Source organism: Peromyscus maniculatus, chromosome 8 (genome assembly GCF_049852395.1).
Source record: "Peromyscus maniculatus bairdii isolate BWxNUB_F1_BW_parent chromosome 8, HU_Pman_BW_mat_3.1, whole genome shotgun sequence".
Taxonomy (NCBI): Eukaryota; Metazoa; Chordata; class Mammalia; order Rodentia; family Cricetidae; genus Peromyscus; species Peromyscus maniculatus.
In genome coordinates, this window is record NC_134859.1 from 90,912,052 (window position 1) to 90,935,900 (window position 23,849).

The 23,849-nt window shown below is 52.5% G+C and overlaps 1 protein-coding gene across 7 annotated transcripts in view; it reads left to right on the forward strand.

The window, feature by feature from the left end:
• Wnt3 (Wnt family member 3) overlaps positions 1–23,612 on the forward strand; it is a 45,361-nt gene extending 21,749 nt beyond the window's left edge. Inside the window, exons 1-6 of one of the 7 annotated variants that reach the window (XM_076543497.1) lie at positions 6,753–6,844; positions 6,936–7,097; positions 13,859–14,100; positions 16,985–17,250; positions 17,941–18,428; positions 21,979–23,612. In XM_076543497.1, coding sequence (XP_076399612.1) covers positions 13,974–14,100; positions 16,985–17,250; positions 17,941–18,420 — 873 coding nt within the window. In that variant the 5' untranslated portion in view covers positions 6,753–6,844; positions 6,936–7,097; positions 13,859–13,973 and the 3' untranslated portion in view covers positions 18,421–18,428; positions 21,979–23,612. The other 6 variants (XM_042282936.2, XM_076543499.1, XM_076543496.1 and 3 more) reach the window with 6 other exon arrangements.
• The last annotated feature ends 237 nt before the right edge of the window (positions 23,613–23,849 follow it).

The following is a 23,849-nucleotide window of genomic DNA, read 5'->3' on the forward strand; positions in this document are numbered from 1 at the left end:
TTCCTAATGGGGTCTTGCTTGGGTCTGCCGGCTGCTAAGAGTGTGGGGTGGGCACTCACAAACCCAGAGAGGAAAGGCCAGGCTCAGTGGAGGAACTGGAGGCAGGAGCCCGGGACTGATGAACGTGATGATGTGGGTGTGGGGCAGGGGGTGCAAAGGAAGGTGTTGAGGCTCGCTCCCGGGAATGGGCCCGGGAGGGAGGAGCAGGCAGCGCTTTGAACTTGCGCACAGCCTCCAGAAGGAGGGCGGGGGAAGTCCAGGTGCCGACCAGGCTGCCTTCACCTGCGGATCCTTGGCGCTGTGGGGGACGAGGCGCAAGGGAGACCTCCTGGGAATGCGGTGGAAATACCCACCTTGAAAGGCACGGAGCGGGAACGTAGCCCTGAGCGCCGGGTGTGGCAAAGCGCCCGCCCCCATCCCCACCCGCCCCTGGCTGCAGCTTGCGCACCTGCTGCCCGGCTGGTGCTAGTGCTGGTGCTGGTGCCGGGGTGCCAGTGTCGATTCCAGGGCCCCGACCTGGTGGTGCTCCCAACAACTGGGCCGTCGCAGGTCCAGCCCTGCGCAGATTACATCCAGAAGTCCCCACAAATGAGTTGGGAGCTTCTATTGTTCTTCAAAGTTTTATTACGAAAATTGTAAATGAAGGCTGTGGGTCTTGCTCAGAGGTTTAGAGCTGGCAGAGCATGCTACCAGGGCCTAGCGTTCAACACCACAACCCAGGGGGGGAAAGTGAACCAGAAAAGTCGAGGCGGGGCAGGAGATGTATGTAGCTGAATGGGTAGAGTGCTTAGCTAGCATACTCAAGGTCATGGGAGCCAGGGTCATAGCTAGTCCCAGGCCAGGCAGAGCTACCTAATGAAAAGCAGACAAGAACAGTGCAAGGAGCAAGCATCTACATGCTTCCCAGTGCAGCCATTTCTAATGTTTTACACATGCACGTTTGTTTTTGCTGAACAATTGTAAAGTAAATTCTATTCATCACGAACTCTGAGATTCTGATATGCGAGGTTGGCTCCGAACTCAAGACTTCATGCTGCTTAACAGAACTCCTACAGATTCCCAGTGATCCTGGTTTCTGGTGGTGACCTCTACTGCCTTTACCCTAAGGGTTTCCAACCTAGGCTCCAGCTATTTGTTGCCTCTTTCCTTCGTTTTAACCTAAAAGTATTTCTCCTCATGCCCAACGCACTTTTCAAAATGACGTTGGCTCTTCAGAGACGTTGGCCTGTAGTCTTTCATCACGTGACCTATTCTCAGCTAGTCTGCTTGCCTCTGCAGCATCATATGGCTTGCTCCTCTGCCTCTCATTTCCCTGACAGCTGAAGGTTACCTCTTAGGTCAAACGTCTTTGGCAGTGAACTTTATAGAGGAGGTTGGGTACCCTGCATTGCACCATCTCCGGCTATTCGGCCGTCCTACTTCTCTGGAGGTGTTTAATGGGGTTTCCTAGTCTCCTTCCCAGATGGGCTGGTCCAGCGGGTTAGTGCTGGAGTCCATGTGTCTGGGTTTTGCAAATCTGCCCCTGGTAAGTTGCCTGCTTCAGTGTCTCACCTGCCTTCCTGACCCAAGCAGCCAGCTGGGCAGTGATCATCTTCGGCCCTCCAAAGGGCATGGTATGGGAGGTATGGAGAAAGGTGAGTTCTCAAGGCTCTGGTCCCAGCAGTAGCTGATGTCTGGATCTGAAATGGGCAGGGAGGCACCTAGATCCCAGTCAGCAGCTCTAGGCTGCTCCGTAGTTCTTGTAAGATTATAACTATACCCACAGACATCTATATGCTCTCAATGTCTAGCGCAGGGCTGGCCCAGGGTAATTGCCTCTGAAATGAAGATACATGGCAGGCTTGTGGCCTTCATGGAGCCCCCAGAGACATGGTCTAGAGTGAGCTTCCAGCCAATAGCTCAGCTTTCTGCATCCGACAACTCAGATAAGGATTTCCCAGGCTGTGCAGCAGCTGTGGAAAAAGCCCAGGGAACCAGCAGGGTGGCTTCTGCCCTCAGCTTGTCATGGTGTTGGGCTGAGTGATCAGGCAGGGAGGTCAGTGGGAGCCACTGGGTCTAGTCCAAGGAGGCCCTCCAAGGGGTCCTGTGCCCATTGGGAAGCCAAGCTCTGCACTTAGTAGTTCCCAGTGGCAGAGACAATTTGTCCTCTGAAAAGTATCACCATTTAGTGGCAAAATGGACTCTGTAAATGGCTCAGTGGAGGGTGTTCAGGGTCATGCCTCCCTCTGATAAACTCAAGAGATGACCAGAAGGAGCAGTCTAAACTGGAAACAAGAGGGGATTTTAATCTCAGATCTTGAGGGGTGAATAAGAGCTCAAAATGAATGGCTAGGCAGACTGTTTTCTCTTTTACCAAAACTTGGCTTGAAGGGAAAGCTCCATGAGAACCCCGAACAGTTCAGACCAAGGAACTGGCCATCTTCGTTTCCTGGAACAATTAACCAGATCCTGTCAGGCACCCATCTGCACGTGGGAGACTGTCTCTGCCATCTGTAACTCTGATTTAGAGGGTCAGCAAGGAGGAAGTGGATAAGGTTCAAGGGCGCCAATGAAACAAACTGGGCTTAGGGAACGTCTGTAGTTCTGATTGGCGTCTGTAGTTCTGAATGATGTCTGTAGTTCTGATTGGCAGGTTGGTAGGTAAAGAAATAAACGCTGAGCCCAGAGAGAAAAGGACAACCAAATCAAGCTGAGCTTTCAGGCCTAGAGCACAGACCATCTCTTTGACACCCCTCTTGGCCTCTCTCCACTAGACACTCTTGTTTTTAGAATTCTACCTCAAGTGGGACTCCTCACACTTGCATAACGTGAATTGTTAAATGGTCTCTTTATATTAAAAAAAAACAAAAACTGGAGCCTGATATTGGGGTGAATGCTGAAAGATCAGAGAGACAAAGGAACCTCTTACCTCTAGGACTCCTCAGCCTGAAAAGCTTTCCTCATCCAAAAGTGCTAGGATTAAAGGTGTGTGCCACCACTGCCTGAACTCTATGTTTGATTTAGTGGTTTGTTCTGTTCTCTGATCTTCAGGCAAATTTTATTAGAGTATACAATATATCACCACATTTCCTCTTTTTTGTCTAAAATAATAAAAGATTATAACTAATACAAGAAAAACTATATACAATAAGTACAATAAGTATATACAAAACATATAGTCAAGAATTACATTAATAATGTCTAGTCCATTAACATTTGACAAATTCAGAGAAAATACTCCATTATCTATCCTATTTTGGTGAGTGCAAAGTGTTGTACCTAATTAACTATCTATCTTAACTTGTATTACCAACCAAAAACTATCTTTTGATGTCTTTCAAACTTTTACACATTACACCTCTTTAGTGAGTTTCTTTTCTGAATATGTTAACAAGGAAAACTATAACTATCTAGTCTTCAACTCCCTTGGAGACCCAAGAAGGAAATAATATTACCTAAGTAAGCAGGAAGTGCAAATAAGCAACTTGTGAAAAATGTGAGAAATGACAGAAACAGCTGGCTGCCTGGACAGTCACCCAAGGTTCCTCTACAATGTTGGGGACATCCATCTTCAGCCAACAGGCCTACCATATCTGACAGACTTTTCTGTGAAGCAGGATTTTCTGAAGGGCTGCCCTACTTTTTCTTGGCAAGGTTCGGCAGTCCTTTCTTTTGTGTCCTGCTTGTCCATTTTGTCAGCAGTTGAAATAAGGGCACTTTCTTGCCACAAAGAAAGTAAACACCATATGGAGTTTTCTTCAATGCCCATCATCTTCTCTGAAGTAGATTGGTGCTGCCAGGAGCAGACATGTCCCATTGTCATAAAAGAAAAAAAAAAAGAACCTATGTTATTAAAACATCTTAAATGCCATATTCTGTAGATCTCTGAAGTGTTTGAAGATGGCTTGTCTATCTAAAATATATCTGTTTGACCTTGAAAACATACCTAATATGACTACAAGTTCGACTGCAATAACTACCAACTTTCGTTTCTTTATATCCTAATTAGTTGGTAGTAATAACTTTTAAGGACTAGCAATTTGCACTACATTGTTAAGTGAGCTATATAGGTACAATACCTTGAACAAGATTGTTAAGTGAGCTATATAGGTTCAATACCTTGAACAAGATTAGAAATGTATTTACAGTGTATTCTAACAAAAATAATTTCAAGTTTATATCAATATACAAAATTTGTATATAATATACAAAAATCCAATCCAGTACAAAATATTTAAAACTAGTAGTTGCTTTTTAAAAGTAGATTCAATAATCTACCTCTTTATCTTATCATTTCTGTATAATACATTCTATATCTCACCCTCCTCCAACCAGCCAGAAGCCAGCAAGGGACATTTTCAAGCAGAAACTTGTATTCTACAAGTCTTTATTATCTATCAGCCTTGTACCCAGAGACCCCTGCTCTTGATAGGGTTTCAGGGATGCTCGACATCTTTCCCCCTAGAAAGACTAAATGCATCTGGAGGGAACTAGGAGAGTTGTTCCAACTGCCAGGCAGGGATGATGTGACCCAAGCAAACCTTTGAGCCTTGGTTGTCTTGTCTGTGAAACAGGGCCTAACTGTGGTTAGGTCTGAGGCTAGAGGCCAGACCACGGTTTCCAAAGGCAAGGACTGCCCTGCCCAGTGGGGGTGGGGAAGGGAAGATCATGGGATTCACTTGGGAACTGCTTGGTAGGAAATGACTCAGTTCTTGACCTAAGTTCCTGGAAGCCATGTCCCCGAGACAGCTGGCACTTCTCAGAGAGACCTTCTTGGGGTCTGAGGTGGGAGGTCCCTGGTCTGGCCCTGACATCCTTGGATATCCTGGGTTGAGTCTTCCCCTGGTAAGTCTAGAGAAAGTGAACCAGGCCAGGCTGCAGAGCAAGCCATGGCTGCCGGAGCAGTCTCCTCCTTTTTTCTCATCTGCCACCTTTCCCCTTCCAAGTCTCTGGATTCTTCCTTCTCTCCCCACAGTCATTAACCCTCTTCCCTCCTCTTCAGGGCCCACCAGCCTGCTCGCGCTCCAACCCCCAATTTAGCCAGGAGGGACAGTCCTTCTGTCCTCCTCCTCTCTCCGCTGTGATCCACTCCACCTTCCTGCGAAATGGAGGCGGGGGTGGGGTGGGGTGGGGGCTGGCTCATGCTCACAACACCTCAAAAAACAGGTTTCAACATTTCACAGGTTTCAACATTTTTCAGGCCCTGTCACACCTTATCAGATCAGGGCCTGCAGGCCTGCTGCGGTGGCGGAGAGTAGACATTCCATTGAGGCTGGGCTGTCTTGGGTGGAAAGGGTCCACCCGGCTACCACCTCCCTCTGACAGGGGCTGCTTCTCACATCATTTTCTTCCTTCCATGGCTGCCCAGCATCAAGACTCTTTGGGATCCCAGGCAAGTGCACTGCTTCCTTGAAGGCCTCCTCTTGGCTCTGAAAGGGGCTTCTAGAAATAGGGGGTGAAGATGAATTGTTGGAGTTACTCCCAAGGTAGGCAGTCTCTTGACCAGCAGAGCCAGTAAGTTCTGTTTGTTGCTTGAGTTCCATGGGAACCTCAGGGAGAGAGGAAGAAGAAGGAGAAGGAGGAGGAGGAGGAGGAGGAGGAGGAGAAAGCCAACTGCCCTTCTCAGTGGCTGCTTCCTTCCAGAAGGAATGACTTTGACGTTGGTTTTCTTTCTTCACGCCTGTGGGTTTCACCCCATGATGTGGACTGCCAGCCTGGAATCCCTTTTCCTTCATATTCTCCAAGAGGCTCTGCCTTCTGTCTCCTGCCATGCTCGTGGTGGTCTTGGTGACATGGGAAAGTCTAGCCAAAGCCCAAAACCCAGAGTTCAGGGGAGCCAGCCTGAGAAACAGACACAGACGCTGGTTTCCCGGTAGCTCTCACTGGGTGGAGAAGGTCAGATGGGGGAAAAACCCCACTGCGTTGGCCAGAAAGGAGTCTCCACAGGAGGAGGTGAGGTGATGGCTCCACCTGGCTGAGGTGATGGCTTAGGGTGAAGCAGAGCTCTAACTTAGGGAGAAAAGAGCAGACAAGGGACAACAGAAGGAACAGTGTGATGCCCACCCACACATCCAGACTGTATGCCTCTGTAAGGACCATGAAACAGAAACCAAGGACGTAACCTAGGGTCCCACAGGTTTTAGGCCTATCTGTGTGAGGTCTGGGCTGGGCCTGCCTGGGTACCATACGGTATCAGTGCCCCAACATGAGGTTTCCAGTTGGCCCAGCTCCCCCAGGTACCTGTTGGGGCGATCAGGTCTAGAGTACCATTCCACTCTCCCTTCTGAATAACTGTCCTCAAGTGGGAATGTCTGCCTTCTGTATTCTTCTTGGGCTCTGTACTCCCCACTGTCTGTATATAGGGTCTGGGGCTGTCACTGTCCCCAAGACTTCCTTTTCCTTAGCTTCTAGCCATGATGGATGCCATCTCCATCTTCCTGGTCATCCTGGTTTAGACCCTCACTTCTTCCTCTCTTTTTGTCCTTATCCACAGCCTTCTCTCTGTCCCTGAAGCCCTTGTCTTGAGACAGACAGCATGCCCATCCACTGCCACAGCCCTGGATAGCCTCTCTGGCTCACCTGAGGCCAGTGGCAGTGAGGTCTCTGGCTGTGGCAATGTGTCGCCAGCTCCCAGAATCTCCTTATTGCCAACTGTCACATCAGTCTCCCAGCTGCTTCCCAGCTTTTGATCTCTAGGGCTGCCCTTGTCCCATTGCACATGTGACTGATAAGTAAACAGACCGAAGTCCAGCTTCGGATGCTTCAAACTCTGCCAGCCTGCCTGAAGTGGTGTAAACCTCAGCAGGTGGGTCCCTTGCCAGCCTTTCTCTCCTCATCTGTTCCTCTGAATAGCCCAAGACTTCAGGTGAGAGATAAAATGGTTACCCAGGTATACCAGCTGTTCTGAGGCTGCTGTCTGTTCCAAGTGCTTAAGAGAACCCGGATCTAATTACCAGGTGCAGAGCTGCTCCTGATCACGGCAGCGGGGACCCATTGGTTCCACTCTGGAAGACTAAGTGATTTTCCCTATGCTAGGGCAAAAATGACAGGAGTTATGAATGACAAGCATCCAAAGACCATCTCCTGCCCTTGTGTGGCATCCACAGTGCCCTGAGCTGGTAGGTACTTGAAGAGGGCTTGTTGGTCTGTCGTTGATAGATGCCTCCTGGCCTGGGTGCTGTTCTGTGGGGCTTCATTCATCTCTGTGTTCCTAGTACCTGGAGCTCTGCCAGGTCTGGAGTCATCATTCAGTAAGTGATGCCGAGTGAGCAGGCGTTGAGTGAATGTGTTTACCAGGGAAGGATGTGAGCCCAGCTGCTGGGACCAAGCCTCCGTTTGCTTATTCTCTCTGGGCCCAGTCTGCCGACCCAGACTCAGTCAAACTGGAAACCCAGCCCTACCTTGGGCTCCTCCCTCTTCCCCTGAGCCCCTGTATGTGAGCTGAGTGGTCTCTGTTGCTGCTGGATCCAGAAAGGCAGATGCTCCCTTGGGCCTGTAGGGTGGAGAGAGGTCCAGGGGCTCCCCACTTCTGTGAAGGGCAGCATCTAGGTTTCCTTTGTGAATTGCCGGGCACGGCATCACTCAGAGACGACATCTCCTTGGCCCTGCACTGCACTGCTGGGAAGGGTATAGTAGCTGCTCAGCTTGCACAGGGTCCTTGTGTGTCTGAGATCAGCTCGTATTCCAGGAAAGGTGGTGGCAGATGTGCATCTTGAGTTTTGTGCCTCCACTCGCTTTGTCAAAGCTTCTTGCCGAGGTGCCAGGGCAAATGTCCCTTTCCAGGGCCCACGGAGGATCCAGGAGTTGAGAGAACTCTGGCCCACCAGGCTCAGCTCCTTCCCAGCCCTCAGGCACAGGAAGGAACTTTGTCCCCTCCCTCATTATACCCACCAGCTCTACCTTGTCTAAGTGGAAAGGCAATACCTTGGCTCTTTCTGCTCATGTCTCAAGATTTTCTTTTGGCTTCTAGAAGTTTCCATATTGCCCAGACAGGGTAGAGTTCTGCTGGACCAGATGCAGGTTGGGTCTCTGTCTAGTATTGCCTAGAAGCCAGCAGACAGAGTACCTGGCTGTGTGCCTTTATGGGCTTTTAGAAACCCTGTGGTCTGTGCAGGAGAGGAGTGGAGCCTTCCTCTCCCTCCCAATCCCTGGGTGTTTATTTTATGAGGTCCTAGGCTTGTGGATCAGAATCTCATAGTGATCAACCTTTGAGGCTGGAAGGATGGCTACTTAGCTCCATGAGAAGGGAAGGGCAAGGACTCCCATGATCTCAAGAAGAGCAAGATGGGGGTGGCTTGACCCCAGAACTCATCCCAAGTCCAGTGGAGGATCCAGAGAGCTTTCTCCCTGTGCTGTGGTTCTGAGGTCCATTCTGTCCACTCCTCAGAGTGCTAGAGAAGCTTCTGAGAATGTGTCTTTATCACACCCTGGGGCTCACAGGAAGGGGCAGCGGTGCAGGGAGAAGAGCCTGTTGACAATGGAGAGCTGTGGCCACAGCTCCTGATCTTTCCAGTCAACTGAGTGACCCAGAAAAACAACAAAACCTCTTCGAGCTTTGGTATCCCCATAAAACTAGAGCAGACCAATGGTTCTCCAAAAGTTTCCTAAAAAGTTGAGGGACCCAGGTAGACACAGTCCTGCTCATTTTAGCTATTATTAATTGTATAAATCAATGTGTTAAGTTCATTCCAATGTCATGCAACTACCACCATTATTTCTAGAACATTCTTATCATCCTAAACATTCATTACTGTGGAATATGAGCCTAGGCTGGAGCTGCTGGATCTTATGGAAATTCTGTGTTCATTTTACACACACACACACACACACACACACACACACACACACACACACACGAGCAAATCCCTCTTTTAAAATGTTTTATATATAGGGAAAGGAGGGAGGTTGTGTTTGTGTCCATTTTCAAACAAAAATAGTTAACAGTGAAGACAGCAGCCTGGACCTGGTGACTCCCAACACCTCCCTAAGCTCTAAGATCCTGTATTGGGAGACTCTAAACTTAAAAGCAAACAAAACAAGCCAGGCTTGGCTACAGGAGAGGCTACCTGGTAGGATGAGGCTGGTGTTGACCGGCAGAGCCAGCCTGGCCCCAGTGGGGGCTCAGTCATGCTGGGATGCAGAGTCTGCAGGTATTTCAGGCCACAGGGGACACTTCCCTTTGTGAGTCAATGCAGCAGCTAGGCTGCCCTGAATTCTCTGACTGGGGCTAAAGGTATAGCTCAGTTGGTGGGGTGCCTTCCCAGCAGGCACAAAGGCCTGAGCTGGATCCCCAGCACTGTATCAACTGGGTATGGTGGCTCATGCCAACAATTCTCGAACTCAGGGAGAGGAAGCAGGAGGCTCAAAAATTTAAGATCATCCTTGGCTACATGGGGAGTTCAAGGCCGGCCTGGGGTACATGAGATCCTGTCTCTAAAACAAAAACAAAACAAAGAATTCTGTATCTCACTGTGAGAAGTATTAACAAGCCACTCGCGCTTTCTTTGGGAACGGCTGCAGATCTTTCCCCCATTTTCCTTCTAATTAATTTTATACGTAACTAAAGAATACAAATTAACTCATTACAATTGTTACGTCTGAGTTGGATGTGGGGTGCACACCCGTAATCCTAGTACTCAGGTGTCTGAGACAGGAGGATTGCAAGGCCAAGGCCTAAATGGGCTACAGACTACGGTCTTGTCTCAGAACACCACTATCTAGGGCAGTAGAGCCCTTGCCTAGCATGGGCAAGGTCCAGGCTCCCCCTCTCCAGCAAGGAGAACTTTGTGTGTCTGATCTTGTCACCATGCACACCCACCCACAGCCCTCTATCCACAGGTGACAAATAGGTGATCAAGAACTAGGTGGCCGTGGGAACCTGACAAGGCTATGGGGATGTTTCCAGTCTGGCCTAATTGGAGAGTGGTATTTCTTCCTTAGGGCCAGCACTCAGGGCTCTATGACGGGCCTATGGCTTGCTGCCAACGATGGCCCATTCATCTGGCTGCTTGTATCTGCCCGAGTCCAGCTGGATGGTGGGTAGTTGGGATGAAGGATGAGCTGTCCCTGGGGCTGAAGGCAACAGGGCCTTGGGCAGAGCAGGGCAAGAAAGGGACAGGAGCTGGGTATAAATAGCCCCTACCCAGCAGGGCAGGCCTGGCAAGCCCTCTATCCTCCCCCTCACCAGCTGCTGGTGCCAGCCATGCCCCAGCCTCTTTTGGGAGCCTGGCCATCATCTCAGATCCTCAATGTAGGAAGTCGCTCAGCGGAACTGAGGAGTCTTGTCCTGTGTGTGGGTGAAACCTCCGGCTGCCTGGAACCTGCCGAGTGGGGGCATCAGGCTGGCTCTTTGGGGGGCATCCTCTGTTTCTTGCCTGGAAGCCCAAGTGTGCTGGTGTATGTGTGTGTGTGTGTGTTGGGGGGGGGGCGGAAACAATAGAAGACAAGCCCCCTTTGTGTGACAAGCTGCAAACAAATTAGCTAGCCTTCTGTCGTGAGAAGGGGTGAATGGGGTGCAGGAAAACTCAAGCTAGGAGAGGTTATTTCTGTCTGGGAGTTCATGGAAGTCTTTAGAAGTGATTCAGGGTGGGGGTTGCCTTGGGTATGGGCTGCAGAGAGGTACCCAGGTGGAGGGCTGAGCATGTGCAAAGGGTGTGAAGCAGTTTTAGCAGGCCTTAAGGCAAATCCAATCAAAGCCACTCACACTGGGGAGAGAGAGAGAAGAAGAGGCTCTCATGTTGACTCTCCCAGGGGGACAAACTCTTCTGTAATGGGGACAAGAAGTGGGTTACATTGATATGTCTGCGATGATGGAATGTCAGCCATGCTGCGTGGGCACAGCTCAGGGCCGGCAGGGCATGTCTGGGAGGGCAGCTGTCTGTCCCACAGAATTCAGTCCCAAGGCCACAGGCTGAAGAGCCCAAAGCCATCCCTAGATCTGAGCCCCATCCCCAGAAGCCCTGGCTAATTACCACAGGATGTCCAGACCCACTGAGACCTTTGACCGGAGCATCCTGGAAATGCGCCTGTGCCCTTTGGTTGTTAGCTTGAACGTTCATCCAAGTCACACATGGCTTTGGTCAGCTTGGCCTGTCTGTCAGTCAGAGGGCTCTGCTCTGCCAGCCCTGTCAGGACTGTTGGTGAGGGGTCTCAGCTCTGTCCTGAGGCCTGTTTAATGGGGGGTGGCTTTGGAAATTCTCATGTGTTGTACCAAGTCAGGGAAATGAGGACGGTGACATTGCAGGGACAGAGTACTGAGGGCATGGCCACCATTCCTTGGGGGTTCTGACGTGCCTGGCACTGAGCTGTCCACCTTTACTCCTCCTGTGGGGTCTGTCTCAGAAGAAGAAACGGATGCAGAGAAGTTAAGGAAATTGCTTGGCTTATGAGCCAGGCTAAGGGGACAGGGTTGGAAGGGGAGGGGAGCATAACTCAGGGTGATGAGCTGTCTACATTAAACCCTTGCTACATTTTCCTTTCTAATGACTGCAGGGCTTGGGAGGTGAGTGCAGACCAGGGCTGTGTGCTGGGAAAGGGCATGGTAAGGGTTAAAGAAGGGAGAGAGAGAACACAGGCCATGAGAGAGGCCTGCAGATCCTTGCCTTAGTTTCCTTGTCTATGAAATGGGATGATGGTGATGACGGCCGTTTCTACGTCACAGACCTATGAGGATTAAACAGGTTAATGTCATCATAAGCATTAGAACTGTGCCCAGCCGAAGTCAGACCTATACTACATGTTAGGTGTTTTCTTCTATACACAGAGTGGGGTTCCCTCCCGGACTTCATGTGCTCTGTGCCATCAGGCTCTGGGCTCACCATTGTCTCCCACTTAGGCATGAGCCCACTAAGGTGTAGACAGAAGTTACTCCAGCTCCCTGGAGACCCAGCAGGCCTTGCCCATAAGGCAGTGGTTAAGTGGCTTGCCCCAGAGCTCTGGAACCAGGCAGTCTGGTTTCTAACAGCAGTCCCTTGGCTCTCTGTGGTCTGCATGCTAGTCAAGTCCCCACTGTGTGCTGGGGTGCCATCAGGAAAGGTCACTGAGTGAACGGAGCTGTAGTTAGCCATGATGGTGCGACATTAATGTTTCAGTGGCTACCTCTTTCTCTCTCACTCTTGTTCTGTCTCAATGAGACCGAGTCTCTTGTAGCCCAGGCTAGCTTGCAACTCCTGATCCTCTTGCTTTTCCCAAGAGTTGAGATTACAGGAATGCGCCACCAGGTCTCCGGATTTTCCTTTTCAAAAGGGCTCAGGGCTTTGGGTTGGGGAGAACTCAGTGGGAGATCACTTGCAGGCATGCATGAGCCTCTGAAAGGTGAGGCTGGGGACTCTCAGATCTGGACGCGACTCCTCACCAATTCAAAATCCCCCAGTTCTGCCCCTCCCCCCAGGCTCTCTTCCCAATCAACAAATGGGAAAACCTGGACTTCTTCCCCTGACAGCTGAGACCAGAGGCTGCCGGAAGTGGCGGTGCTGTGTGCCACGTTGCCCTGGAGTCTCTGAATTGAGCAAGACTCTGAGTGTCTAGTGTGGGGGAAGGGTGCTGGGAAGGGTCCTGGGAAGGCAGCTTATAGCATATTCTGATCGGCCACCTACTTGTTCCCAAGAAACCTGGGGCAATCGTTCTGGAAACCCTGGTTCTTCATCAGCGAACAGACATGTTCAGAAATGAATCAGGTCTGTTTTGTGAAAGGTGCTGAGCAACAGGAGTCCATAAATGTCCCGTGTTTGGTTCACCCATAGTCAAGAAGCTCCGGCATGCTTTCTGACCCACTCCAGAGGCTCCAAGGCCCTCTTCCCAAGCAAGGCTCCTGAATCCAGGACTTGACCTTGGCCAGTGCCTAGGCCACCTTCTTCTAGGACACTGCCCCTTATCACGGGGCTGGCTACAATGGACTGTGAAGTCCCTGGACCATGCCGTCATTTCTGCTGTCCCTGTCTTGGGAAGAGGGAAGAAAGTAGAGGGCGGCTCTGGCAGTACCTTGATTTGTCTAGAGTATATAACCCTGCCCCCCACATGTACTTCCCAAGGGTTGAAGAGTTGGTAGAAGAATGGGGTGGCTTGACTGAAGAACAGGGTGGGGGAAATGCCTGCTGAGACTTTTCCTTTTGCTCTTGAGCAAAAACTAGTCATGACACGGAGCCTCTGTTTTTGGTGAGGGGAGGTGGCACTCTAGAAACTTCTAGGGAACGAGAAAGATGGAGGTGGAGGCCCTTGTAGAGAGAGTGCTCGACATCAGAGGCAGACAGGCTCTTGGTCAAGTCTAATCCTGGGGAAGGGGCTGCGGGGTCCTGTGGGGTGTGTGTGTGTGTGTGTGTGTGTGTGTGTGTGTGTGTGTGTGTAAGCTCTGCTGAGACTTATGCTTCTGTTTTGTTTTTTCCTAAGATGGAGCTGGAGCCACAATGGCCTCTGCTTCCTTTGTCCTTTATGTGGATTCCTCCCACGAATGGCTGTTAAGTCTCCGCATGGCCCATGAATCCTAGAGTCCCTGGGAGATTGCTCAGCGGGAGTCCTGCAATTCCCACCAGGGCAACTGGGCCCAGGCACCGGGCAGAACTTGGTCTCGGCCCCAATTCTACATTTCCCGTCGAGGGGTATTTTCATGACATAATACAGACCCGCAAAGTCCCTCCTCCCCCAGAGGCGCGGCTGCTCCACATACCCTGGCAGTCAGGTGTGTCCATGTCAGAGGGACACTGCCTAAACCAGTGTTGTACCTTCGTGGGACACCATGTCCCCAAGGGAGCCAAAAGAAGCACATGAGGTGCCAGCGCCATGGATCATCCCACCCTTACCCTGCTCCCTCCTCTGTGAAGAAATGACTTCCCTACTGGGCCAAATGTTTTGTATCTACAGTGCCATGCCCATTGTCTGCCCGCAGGTCCCTGGCCCTGGGCCAGCAGTACACATCTCTGGGCTCCCAGCCTCTGCTCTGCGGCTCCATCCCAGGCCTGGTCCCCAAGCAGCTGCGCTTCTGCCGCAATTACATCGAGATCATGCCCAGTGTAGCGGAAGGTGTGAAGCTGGGCATCCAGGAGTGCCAGCATCAGTTCCGGGGCCGACGATGGAACTGCACCACCATAGATGACAGCTTGGCCATCTTCGGGCCTGTCCTGGACAAAGGTACTTGCCTGGGGCTGGGTGGGAGGTGGCGGGAAGGGTCCCAGGACCCTGCCCTCCTTCCTCCCATCGTGGGAAACTCTGAGTCCAAGATCTCCCTAGGAGGGTAATAAAGTTGGTGGAAAGTGGGTGGGGTCCATCTCTGGACAGACCGGGCTGTCTCCACATCAGCACATCTTTTCCAGTGCTGCAGGGGGGCTGGGTAGCCCTGAGATGCAGCAAGGTCCTGAGATTGGAGGGCAGGCACCAAGGAGCTCGGAAGCCCTTCCTTCCTGGATGACACAGCGGGAACCCAGGCTTTGATGTGGACATGGGTGACATTTCCCTTATGCTGTGTTAAGTGCTATGCAAATACGGCTTTGGGGTGGGGGTGGGATGGTACCAGGCATAGGTGTTGTGACGTGGAAAGCCTCCAGGATCTGAGGAAGCTGCCTGGGGCTCGTAGCACTTGATGGACTCCGAGGGTCCCCTGAGAGTTCCTGTTGGTTCCCATGTCCTGAAAGCAAGACATGCCCATAAACTGGTGGCCTGTAGATTTGCTCTCAGCTATCTTGAGACCTGGAAGTGTAACCAGCTGTGACCCTGGTGGATGAAAGTAGCCGCATTTGACTTTGAGCATGGGGTGTAAGAGAGGGAGGGATGAGTGGGGCCACCGCTCCTAGAAGGGGACTTTGGCTCCAGAACCTCTTGTGTTCAGGAATTTAATGACCCTAGCTGGGCTGGCCTCGACTGGAGTTTTGCCAGCCGATTGGGGGTGGTGGTGTTGCTCTTCCTCTTGGAAGGAATTGATAAAAGCTGCATTCACAGCCAGGAAGAAGAGGGGTGACTGAGAGTCAGCTGAGTTTGGGAGATGGGAGCTGACTACCCTCCCGATTGGAGCAAATTCCGCTCCCTCCCCCCCACCTGTGCGTCTAGTGCGAAGGGTCTGTACAACCTACAGGCAAAAAACGCTGGCTATTGTCATGGGACAGGAGGGCAATTAGCAAATCAATGGATGATGATTCTGTTTACGCTTCTATTATCAAAGCTAATTATTCCTTGTTTACATAAAAGGTTTGGCCTCTAATTGGGGCCAAGTGGCGGCGGCGGCTGGCTTTTCAAACCCGATCTCGCCCGCCTGTTGGTCTCACCGCCTTCCGGCGCCCCACCTCAGTCCAGGTAGCGCTTAATCAAACAGCCCGGCGTCCCGACGCCGCCCCAAAAGCAACACCGGCCTTCTGATCATGCCTCCCGCCCAGGACATCGTCCACCCAGACCTTTCAGCTTTATACCGGTTCGCTGTGGGTCTGCTGTTTAGATTCGCCTCAGTGGGTTGTGCCACATGCCTCGGTCCCACTGCAAGAGGGCAGTTTGTGTCCCGGTTGTGCCGGGAATATGGGGCTGAGACACTGGGATTTGATGAAGGCAGTGGGGTGAGGCTCCGGGAAGGCGTACCCGCGCCCCGGTGCCTCGTGAGCAGGCGGTGGGTCCTGTCCACTTTTGCTCACGTCCCAGTAGGTGCGGGGGGTGGGCTGCCGGAAGGCGCGAGGCCGCGGTCCCCCGCGGCTCCCCGAGGGCGCGAGCGCCGCCCCCCGCCGCGCGCCCGCTCCGGTCGCCGCGCCATTCACACGCCCTCTGGCCGCCGCCTCCCGGGGATCGCGCTGCCCGGCGCCGGGGCTGGGGGCGCGGCCCGGCCGCGGGAGCCGCCCGTTGCTACGTGGTGGCGGCCGACCCGGCGGCCGGGGCTCGGCGGCCGCATTATGCGGGTAATGCGGTGTGACACCGCGCGAACAAAGGCGGATTGAGCGGCGCAGCGGGCCCCGCCGGACGGGGACCGGCACAGCGGGGCTGGCAGCGCCGCTCCCAGGCTAATCCCCGCCCCGCCCCCGCCACCCCCGCGGCCTCGGCGCTGGGAACCGAGCGTGGCGGGGCCGGGTCGCCGGAAGCCAGGGGCGCCCTCCCCTGGGGCGCACGGGCCCGGAGGCCCGGATCACCACCGCGCGCAGCCCCCGGGCCCCGGCCCGTGCTCCTGCGGCAGCTCCCTCTCAGGCTACAGAGAAAGTGGGACGCGCCACCAGCGCGTGAGGGCTTCGTGCCATCATAGCTGTGGCTATGACCTAGGAAAGGAGAGCTGGGTCCGACCACCTGAGCAATATGGCACGACCCGCCCTGGGGGCCTATAAGAAGAGATGGCTGGGCCTCTGGCCTCGCAGTGCGCTGTCTATAAAACAGAGTTTAGAACATTTTAGGGAATAAAGCATCCGAAAGACAGATCTGTGTGTTCGCAGCGTTCGGGGGGTAGCTCTTATTGTAACAAGGCTAGAGACACCCCCTGAGAATCTCCTCTTCCCGGGACCCTGGGGCCAAAGGCAGAAAAACTACCCTGTGTCTCGACCCTTGTGGCTTTGAAGGATGTGGCCAGGAAATGGGCAGCTCTGGCAGGAGAAGCTGCACCCATTTTGCAGAGTGTAATGTGAAACTCAGATGAGGAATCTGCCTTCGGGGAACCGAGATTTGGGCGGAACATAGGTGGATTAGTAGGTTTAGGCGGCAGATTCCAGTTTCCAGAGTAGAGGGCTCAGAACTGTTTTGGGAAAGTGTGCTTGTGAAGGTGCAAAGTTGGAGACCAAGAGCCAGGACAGGGCATGGCCACCTTAGCTCCTCAGTGTTCATTCCCGTGCCATCATAGACCCTCCTATCAGAACAGCATTGCAGCCCGGGCCTCAGTTTGCCCATCTGTAAAGGGAGAATACCAGCTAGGGTCTGCACTCACTAAAGAGGAGCAGGAAGGCACTTGGCTCTTCCCTCGATAGCTAATGGGCCCTTGAGCTCCTTCCCAGCCCTCAGAGGCCAGGCTTTGTACCCTAGACTCCAGCCTGAGCGGCTTCCCCCCGACATCCTTCCGCAGCCACTCGCGAATCAGCCTTCGTGCATGCCATCGCCTCGGCTGGTGTAGCCTTCGCGGTCACGCGCTCCTGCGCCGAGGGTACCTCCACCATCTGCGGCTGCGACTCGCATCATAAGGGGCCACCTGGAGAAGGCTGGAAGTGGGGCGGCTGCAGCGAGGACGCCGACTTCGGGGTGCTTGTGTCGCGGGAGTTCGCAGATGCACGGGAAAACAGACCGGATGCCCGCTCGGCAATGAACAAGCATAATAACGAGGCAGGCCGCACAGTGAGTCAGCTACCCACAGCTCGGGGAGCCCCAGCAGGGATTCCTGGCCCATCCACACCCCAAAGTACTCCCTTGAGCACCCTCCTTCCTTTCCACCCAGCTGCCCCTGAGTAGGTTGTTATTTTTTTTTTTTTAATCTAAGTACCTTTGCTTATTCATCGTCTCTGTGTACGTGTCACGCTGTGTGTGTGGAAGTCGGAGGACAACTTGTAGGAGTCAGTTCTCCCCAGCATGTAGGTTCTGGTATCAAACTCAAATCGTCACATGTGGCCCTGTTCCTGGTTCTCTGGGGGATCTGCCAGGGAGTGTTGCTGCCCTGTAGGAGCAAGCACCTGCAGACTAACTATACTATAGTATGCTGCTTGGCAGGCGGAGTCTGTGCAAGCCTGTGATGTGGTGGTGGGGTGGGAACTGACTTTAGGAGTCCAGCCTTCCCCCTTCCTCTGGTTGTGGAACCTTGAGCCCATCGCTTGGCTCTCTCAGCGACAGCCTTGAAGGGGCCCAACAGTCAGTACCACTTGGGTGAATGAGGCGTGAACGTGAAGCCTGCCGGTGCTTGTGGGTGTGACTAGGGACACTGGTTTCCATCCATTCTTCCTGGCACTGAGTAAGGGTGAAAGAGCGCGTGGGACAGGGGGGCAGGTGCCCCAGGTGGGTCAGTCTGGGCTAGCTGCTGCTCCTTTTCCCCAGACCATCCTGGACCACATGCACCTGAAGTGCAAATGCCACGGGCTGTCGGGCAGCTGTGAGGTGAAGACCTGCTGGTGGGCCCAGCCCGACTTCCGCGCCATTGGCGACTTCCTCAAGGACAAGTACGACAGCGCCTCAGAGATGGTGGTGGAGAAGCACCGGGAGTCCCGAGGCTGGGTGGAGACCCTGCGAGCCAAGTACGCACTCTTCAAGCCACCCACCGAGAGGGACCTAGTCTACTATGAGAACTCCCCCAACTTCTGTGAGCCCAACCCTGAGACGGGCTCCTTTGGCACCAGGGACAGGACTTGTAATGTCACCTCCCATGGCATCGATGGCTGCGATCTTCTGTGCTGTGGCCGCGGCCACAACACGAGGACGGAGAAGCGGAAGGAGAAATGCCATTGCGTCTTCCACTGGTGCTGCTACGTCAGCTGCCAAGAGTGCATCCGCATCTATGATGTGCACACCTGCAAGTAGGGGGCCAGGTAGGGCGTGGGGCGGGGCGCAGGGCGGCGCGGGGCGGGGCGCGGGGCGGGGCGGGGCGCAGGGCTGCTCTCCCCTCGTCTCTGTTTCTAAGCTTCCCAAGACAAACAAGTTCCCCCAGCCGAAGTGGGAATCCAGGGCTTCCCACACTTCCATGGGAACGGTCTTGGGCAGTGACGTAGCAGATTTACACCAGGCTCAGGTATTAACCAACGGTGTGCACATAAGCCACAGGCAATTGATTAAACATTTTACACAAATTAGCAATGATGAGCTAGACCAGATTTGTTCATGGCTGCCGGCTGTCGTTACTGAGCATCTGTGCAGCCAGAAGAGAGAGGCTGAGGTCTGGTCCCAGCCGTGCCCCCAATTTTCATTTCTTAGGGCCTCAGTGTCCTCACTGTCCAAGGAGGAGAGGTTCAGATACCAGAAACAGGATCTGGGTATAGTGGTACTGGCTTTTAATACCAGCACTCAGGAGGCAGAGGCAAATAGGTCTCTGTGACTTCGAGGCTAGTCTGGTATACATAGAGAGCTCCAGGACAGCCAGGAATACATAGTGAGACCCTGTACAAAAAAAAAAAAAAAAGAAAAAGAAAGAAAAGAAAGAAAGAAAGAAAGAAAGAAAGAAAGAAAGAAAGAAAGAAAGAAAGAAAAGCCTGAAACAGTGGGTTGGAAAGTCTCTCATGCCCTGGGGCAGAGTCATTTCACATCAACCATGAACTAAGAGGGCAAGCTTTGGCCTAGCACAAATCCTCCAGAGCTTGGGGAGGTGGGTGGGGGAGCAAGATCTTGGGCGGAGCAGGGAGCATTCTCACCAAGTTTATGGAGGGAGATGGGAAAGAGAAAGGATCCCAGTTCAGAGTGGCTGTGGTGAGTAATCACGGGATAAAAGGCTGGTGGATTATGCTTCCAAGCTTCCCAGAGGTGGTCTGCGTGGGAGGACCCCAGGGAAGGTCAGCCTAGAAGCAGAGTGGCCCTAAAGTCTCTGACATGGGTGCTTCCTAAGGCCAGCGGGGCCCTTCTCTCCATCCCTCTCCCCTGAGAAGGGTCTGCCCTGCATCCCAGGCTTTGCAATTAGGTCCCCCCACTTGTCAACCAACCCTGACTCTAACAGCTGTTACTCTTCCTGAGCTGCTGTGAGGAATGAGGGGAAGAACACCGGGGAATGTGCTTGACTGATGGAAAAGCAGCTCTCTGTCCATTTATGGCTGGCCAGGGCAATGTGTTCCACCCAAGCACCTTGGAGCCAGCCGGTGACACACTGGAGCTGGTAGCTCACGTTTGCCCTGTGTAGGGCTGGGAGGTACCTGGCATCACAAGAACTACCTCTGATTGAAGGGTTGACGCCTCTCTCAGTCCATCTAAGAATCCCCCGTAGGGTGTACGTTCCATCCCGGCAGGGTCTAGAACCATAGAGGAGGGGGGAGTTTTCTGTATCAAGGTCAAGGGTGGGGAGGACTGCAGTGGAGGCCCAGCACTTCGCTTGCCTGCTCTTGAACCTTGGACTCCTTGCTGACTTCCTCACATGCACAGCGATGGTGGAATGGGCACCTTTCTGAATTTTTATAAAGCTCAAGTTGGCGACTGTGAATGCTAACTCTGAAGGTAGCTCTAATCAGAAATGTCAGGGAAGGCGTCAGAGCGTCATCACCGGGCTGCTGCAAAGGAACAGCGTCTTGGCAGTCTTCTGCTTTTCGGAAGGACAGGAGAAGGGTCAGTGAAAACCATGGGTGGTCCCTTTCTCTGAGACCCTCCATGGTATGATGTGACCCTGCTGTCACAATCAGATGACACCCGCTCTGGCCATTTTGAGGAGATATGTAGGTGTAGTCTCCTTCTGGCCAGGTAGGAGGGCCATTTGTCTAGCCCGCCCATTTCACTGAAGGACAGACTGTATTAGTGGCCTCAACAGACTCATGTGCTTGCCCCCAGAAGCCCCCTATGTCGTCTTGCTAGGGCCACAGCACCCCCAGCCCAAGCCTCATATTGGACCCATGGAGGCAGTGTGGGTCCCAGATACAGATCCTGTGACTCAGTCCTTGCCCATGTGGACAACTGAGATCCTCCAGGCCGAGAAGGAAGTGCTGGGTTGGTCTTTGAAGTCCAGGAAATCGCTCCGCTCCAACCCTTGTACTAAAAATCATCCCCTAAGAAGAATCAGGGGTAGCTGGGTAGTGGAGTACATACCTGTCAAACTCTGGGTTCACTCTCTAGTGCCGGGGAGGAAGGAAGGGAAGCAGCCCCCTTTCTCCAGTTTCTGTGATAAACACTTGCTGGTTTTCCAGTATCATGCAGATATGGTTTCAAGACCATGTAGATCACAGCCTCAGTCCGTCACATAGTGGGGCTCTCAAACTCACACCTGATAAGAAGGGAGCTCTCTCCCACTGTGAGGTCTTTTGCCTCGCTGAGCCTGGGTTTCCTCTTGATAAGATCTGTGTCCTGCTGGGCTGCTGGGAACTAGACCCAGTCATGAAGAGCCTGGCCCAGTGCTCAGACTCCCGGGGCCCATCAGGGCTGGTCAAGAGTTCCTTTCTCCAGGCTCTTGCAGCCTGCTTTGCAGGAAGCTGGTTGAGACCTGTTTCCTTCCTACCCTCTCACCCCTGTGGGTGCTACTACTACTGATGGAACCCAAGAGACCATCAGACAGGGAGACAGCAGGCAGAGACAGTCTCTGGCATTTTTCTTGGCAGAACAGGCAGAAAAGGAGCCGCAGGGCAGGGCAGGGCAGGCCACGTGCCCTCCGTACCCTCCGGGGAGAGCTCAGCACAGTGGCAGCATCCCCGCCCTGCCTAAGTGGGGAAGATACTTTCTCCATTGCTTGGGTTTTGTCCACTGTCTCCAGTTAGCTGCTGGCTTGGTACCCAAATACCGGCAGTTTACAAGCATTGGGTTTATGCTTTTTATCGCTATGTTGAAAAAGCTACGGACCCAGTCACCTCATCTAACTGGCCATGTGTCCTGGGTCTGTCACTAGTCTTTTGTGGAACCTTGGGCATATCCAGGTCATCTTGCGCTGCCTGTTTCAGCTCTGCCTGCCCCACAGCTGAGGGTTGGCTGGGGCTTCCTGGGAGGTGATGGCCTTGGTACCTCAAATCCTGCCGGATAGGACTGTACAGAGGAATCAACATTCTCAGTAGAGCATTCTGGGAAGGGATTCAATCATAATTAGTTAAGTTGGTTCCCTTTCTTTTGGACAATTCATAGCGAGCTGCTGGTGCCTGAGCAGAAACACATACCATGACCTTCTGGTCAGTCCCTCAGACTACCGGGTTTCTCCATCTCTACGTGGAATAGAGCTGCCATAGTTACTAGTTGCTTACAGCGGGCTTCCTCAGCTAGAAGGTTTTATTTATTTTTTATTTTTTATTTTTTTTGTGGATGCAGGCTCCGCTGTTCCTGCTGATGGCATGTCCTCCCTCCACAGCAGGCTCTGAGGTTAGGAGAGAGCAAGACCAGCCATGTCAACAGCCTGTGATCTTTGCATCCCAGGGGGTGATGTCAACAGCAGTTACTAGGTTTCTGACTCTTCCTGTTTATTTCCCAAAGGGCACTGGGAAGGGGTAGATCGTGCCGCTGGATCCATTCATCGAAGTCCCACGGGAAGCAGGATCTAGATCTGGGCCAGCCTTCAGCACTGGCCAGCAAGGAGCGTAGACTGTTTGCCAGCTGCATGTGATACACGACCTGGACCCAGGCGGCTTCGGACGGGAGGCCCTTCTTTCTCATCTAACGTTTCTCACCCTGCTCTGGATGGTGTGTGGCTTTACAGAGGGGCTTTCTTTTTTGGTTTTCCAGGGTCTGCTGGGGACAGACCCGAGGCTTACCTTTGCACATGTTAAAGAAAATAAAAGTGAAAAAAAAAAATTCTACTGCAACAGAACAGGCTGGGCTAATGCGAGCTCTTGGCCTGGTGGTAAAGACAAGAGCATGGCAAGAGTCTGTCTCCAAGCTGCCTCTACTCATGACATTCCAAGATGCCTCTGAGGTGGGGGTTGTGAAACAGAACAGAGCCCTGCAGTCCCTTTTGTCCATCTACTCCCATTCAAATTGACACACTTTCCCATTCTGAGAAAAGCCATAGGGATAGCCAGGATGCAGTGGCGGGAGGCCCTGGGCCGTTGTCGGAGCAGGATCTTGAGTTTTGAAGAACTCAGAATTCTGGACGGCCTGGGAAGCCATTTGAAGAATAGCTGAGTTCCTCTTAGGCTCATGTTTTTTTTCTATAGCCCTGCTCTGCATTAGAAATAGTCAGATCTCAACATCTGTTTCTGTCATTCCACAGCTTCTACCTGCCACTGCATCTGCCTGTCATGGTGGCCCTTGTAAATAGGTTAGATGTGCAGGCAAGTCTCTTCCAGCTCCATGCTCTCCCTGCAGGAAGAGGGGGCTGCTCCGCCCTTCTCAGTCCCACTCACCAGCAGACACTAGGGAGAACAGCTGGACACCTTAGTTAACTAACAGCCCCAGTGTGGAAACAATCATCTCGCGATTCCAAATCTGCAGCTGGCAGGCGGGGAGGGTGAAGATTCCCGTTTCCCTTGTGTTAGGAGGGCAGGGCCTCCCCGGGTCCTTCCCTCCCTTTGGCGTGAATAACCCAAAAGACAAGAGAACCTGAACACAGGGCTTCCCTTCCGCCACCTGCAAGTGAGGTCGCCTATCTCAGTTCCCAAGATCTGGAGTTGATGCTCAGAGGAGGCAAGACAGAGGATGAAGCCTCTCCCAACTGAGTTCTGATGCACGGGGTCCTGGCTGGGGTTAGGAAGATGGGCGTGGCAGCGTGGATCAATCCATCAACTCTGTCTTAAGGAGACTCAGAAAGCGGAGATGCGACCGAGGAATGGAGCAGAGCAAGGATCTGTCCTTCCCCGCTTCTGTCTGGGGTCTGCTAACTCTGACTTGACATCCGGGCAGTTACTTAACTTTCCTGTCAGGCAGTTGGCTTGCCAAGTGTAGGCCCTCGCCTGCACTCCCTACCCTGTGACACTGAGCACTGTTCAAGGCACACCACCTCCCACCCCTTCCTAGCATCCCAAATGCCCCCTCCCACCTCTCCTTCCAGAAGTCTGAAATCAAAGTCAACTGGATAATGCTTGCTATTATGAGGACACTTCAGCAGAACGGATACAAAATTTAAAAGTCTTTTCATGTCTATGTATTCTATATTAAAAGTGATAAAGTCATGTTTCTGGGGTGTATTCAAGTAGCTGACAAGTAATTATTTAATAATAGTACATGAGTGCATTGTAATTATCCTCGCCATAGTCAGGTAATAGTATCCAATGGGAATTTCCTACCAACCTGCTGTATCCAAAGTTTTGTAAAAAGTTGTAGAAGTTGTTGATCTTTTTGATTTTATATTCAAAAAGTCTCTTTTTATAAATATTATTTATTATATAATGTATATACCTTTGAGTTAA